The sequence below is a fragment of the Danio rerio genome, chromosome 6 (assembly GCF_049306965.1).
Source record: "Danio rerio strain Tuebingen ecotype United States chromosome 6, GRCz12tu, whole genome shotgun sequence".
NCBI classification, from domain to species: domain Eukaryota; kingdom Metazoa; phylum Chordata; class Actinopteri; order Cypriniformes; family Danionidae; genus Danio; species Danio rerio.
This window is the reverse complement of record NC_133181.1, coordinates 11,920,001-11,923,298: the sequence shown is the minus strand read 5'-3', so window position 1 is coordinate 11,923,298 and position 3,298 is coordinate 11,920,001. Positions and strand designations below refer to the sequence as shown.

The window sequence follows — 3,298 nt, the reverse complement described above, 5'->3', positions numbered from 1 at the left end:
GTAATTAGGCAAGTCATTGTATAATGATGGTTTGTTCTGTAGGCTATTGAAAAAATGTATAGTTTAAAGGGGGTAATAATTTTGACCTAAAATGGCTTTTAAAAAATTAAAAACTGCTTTTATTCTAGCCAAAATAAAACAAGTAAGACTTTCTCCAGAGGAAAAAAATATTATCAAACATACTATAAAATTTCATTGCTCTGTTAAACATCATTTGGAAAATATTTCAAAAAGAAGAAAAGGGGGCTTATAAGGAAGGCTTATAATTCTGACTTCAACTGTACATATTTTATGGTATTGGATTAGCAGAACAGATAGTGACAGCATACATCTGTAAACTGTTGCATTATGTGTTTAACATCATAAGAAGATTTAAATATCTGTGCACAATTCACTGCCTTTTTTTTTTACAAGCAGATCAATACAACTTGAGAAGAATCGAAAATTTCAGAAGAGACACTCACTGGATTATTTCAAGTGAGTGAAGAGTTTCTCCCTATTAGAGTGAGGTCTGCTCCAATGACCTAGAGCCACATGCCATGTAGCTGCAGGGTTATGCAGGTATTTCAACCATGTAGGTGTTTAAATCAAAGTCCAGCCCGGTCTAGGGGTGGGCGGGAGGGCTTGTTGTCAAACTAAGTTAGGTGGGGAGGGGATGTCTTTGAAATACGGTTAGGAGAGTGCGTGTTATCTTTTCTCCTCGCCATTAGACGTCCAGGTTTGGTGTGTCATTGGTTGCAGCCCAGAGCTGGCACCAGCTCAAAGGGGATGTTTAGAAATGCAATCCATATGGTGGCACTATAAAATCTAGCACCGACCACAACCAAAGACCAAGATCTGCTAAGGACGCCAGCATAGCATCAATCCGAAAACCACCTTCTCCGCAGCATCTGAAGATTTTTGCTCTCCAGAACGTCAGGAGGACCAGGACCAGTTGCTTAAAAGGGGTGAGTGTTCACTCTGAGAGTCCTAATGAATCGAAAGCAATGTCTTTTAAAAATATAGACCACTTATGAACCGTTTGGCTTTTTTTAGGGAGGTCCTGTCAGGTTGGATATGAATATTTTTTGTCATGCTTTGTTCCTGCTTCTGCTGGGAGTCGTTTCGTGCCAGAACAACAATCGCAATGTCAAGCCAGGAGGAAAACCTGCAAAGAAGCCTAACAACCCAGCCATAGAGGCAACCCAGCATGGCCCTGAAGCAGACCCCAACTCTGGGCTGGCTGGTGCTGGCGATTCCAGTAAAGAAACAAATCCTGGAGGCCGCGGCTCCAGCCAACAAAGCGCATCTGTCAACAAGCCTGCTGATGACATGAAGCTGCACTTTCTTAAGAACACAGCAGTGACATGCAATGATGGTACTGCTGCTGGGTAAGACACAACATCCACATCCTCACTGCTAGCTTGAGATGCTTTTATTTAATTGCTAAGTTTTGGAACAAAGAAATTTGATTGTAATTCTAGGAATGATGGACACTGATAGCACATACATTAATGACAGAATGACTAAAGATATTGTGGTTACAGTTGAAGTCAAAACGATTCGCCCTCCTGTAAATCTTTTCTCTATTGCAAATATTTCCCAAATGATGTTTAACGGAGCAAGGAATTTTTCACATTATGTCTGATAATATTTTGTCTTCTGGGGAAAGTCTTATTTGTTTTATTTTGGCTAGAATAAAAGCAATTTATAATTTTTTAAAAAACATTTTAAGGTCAATAATAGAGCTTTTTTTTTCCGATTGTCTACAGAACAAACTATGGTTAAAAAAATGACTTGCCTAATTACCCTAACTCACCTAGTTAACCTAATTAACCTAGTAAAGGCTTTAAATTGCACTTTAAGTTGAATAGTATCTTGAAAAATCCAGTAAAATATTATATACTGGCTTCATGGCAAAGATAAAATCAGAAATTAGTTATTAAAACTATTATGTTTAGAAATGTGTTGAACACAAAAATTGGGGGATAAATATACAGGAGGGTTAGTAATTCAGGAGGGCTAATAATTCAGACTTCAACTGTATATGTAAAACTAGATAAAATGTTTGCAATGATGGTATGATGGTAAGAAAAATTAACTTTATTTAAAGGGAAAACAAGATTACTTTTCTTACTATATTCGCAGATTATTATTATTATTAATATTATTTATGTTTTCTAAGGAAAACATTTCATTAACCAAATTGGATATTGTATTTCTCTTGGCTTCTCAAGTAAATGTATCCTTAAATCTATATGCGAAAACAAGACAAAGAAATATTCACTAAAAATCAATTATCCCATTTAAAGACTGTTGCCTACAAAACTGCAGCAATGTCACATCAAATATTTATCCTTTGACAGTTTTGAAAATGTCCTCACATGGTTATGTACCCTAGACCATCTATATTTATTTGTGACCCGCAGGTTCTACCTAAAGGAGTTCAAAGGAAGTAAGAGATGGCTGATATTTTTGGAAGGTGAGTATTTAAAACAAAGTTAATTTTGTCGAGAGAGGTCAGCAGGCTTAAATGCAGCGCTCGGCGTTATTTTGACTGCTGGTCATCTTCTTAGACATGTCATTTTTCTTGCTTTTTAGAGCATGTCACATCACGTCGGTTCACCCACATGTCAAGAAGATATATAGTGTTGCTGGTTAAGAATAGTAACACGCAATGCTGAATTAGCCACTTTAAAATTAAACAATGTGAGACGGAGAACAAAGTGTGAGCAAATAAATCATGCAACACCTCTTCACTTGGAAAGCTTCGCCAAGAGAAAGTGACTTTAAATGGAGATGGAGACGCTAGCAAGCTTGTCCAGTTTTTAAAATGTTGTTTTTTTGGTTATGAGAATGTAATTTAAAATGTTTTCACACTGAAAAATGCTTGTTTTCTGCTTGTTGAAACTACTTATTTAAAATTAGCTGAAACAATTCAATTCTTAAAGTTTTTTTTTAGACATATCAATTGTTTTAGCACCATCCACTTAAATTTAATAAAAACAATTAAGCTAACTTAATCGATTTGTGTTGGGAAAACAGGAATGCATTGCGTGGAACCCAGCATTTTTTTTCACAGTGCATAATGTTTCAGTCTCATGTTCTCAGAACGTTATTTAAAACATAATAAGAATGTTCCATCTACATTGTATTAATGCTCTAAGAACATTTCGCTAATGTCTTTAGTAAGTTATAAAAACTATTGTGAAAGGTTCTTAGAATTTTCAAAATATCCATTTTTACAGATAATGTATTAACATTCCAGTCTTATGTTATATTAATGTTCTTAGACTGTTATTTAAAACGATATTAGAAC

At 35.4% G+C, this 3,298-nt stretch overlaps 1 protein-coding gene across 1 annotated transcript in view; it reads left to right on the top strand.

The window, feature by feature from the left end:
* Positions 1 to 714: 714 nt before the first annotated feature.
* Positions 715 to 3,298, top strand: part of notum2 (notum pectinacetylesterase 2) — a 19,293-nt gene continuing 16,709 nt past the window's right edge. Inside the window, exons 1-3 of the mRNA NM_001353872.1 lie at positions 715 to 947; positions 1,036 to 1,370; positions 2,409 to 2,461. Coding sequence (NP_001340801.1) covers positions 1,057 to 1,370; positions 2,409 to 2,461 — 367 coding nt within the window. The 5' untranslated portion in view covers positions 715 to 947; positions 1,036 to 1,056. The remainder of the gene's footprint in view (positions 948 to 1,035; positions 1,371 to 2,408; positions 2,462 to 3,298) is intronic.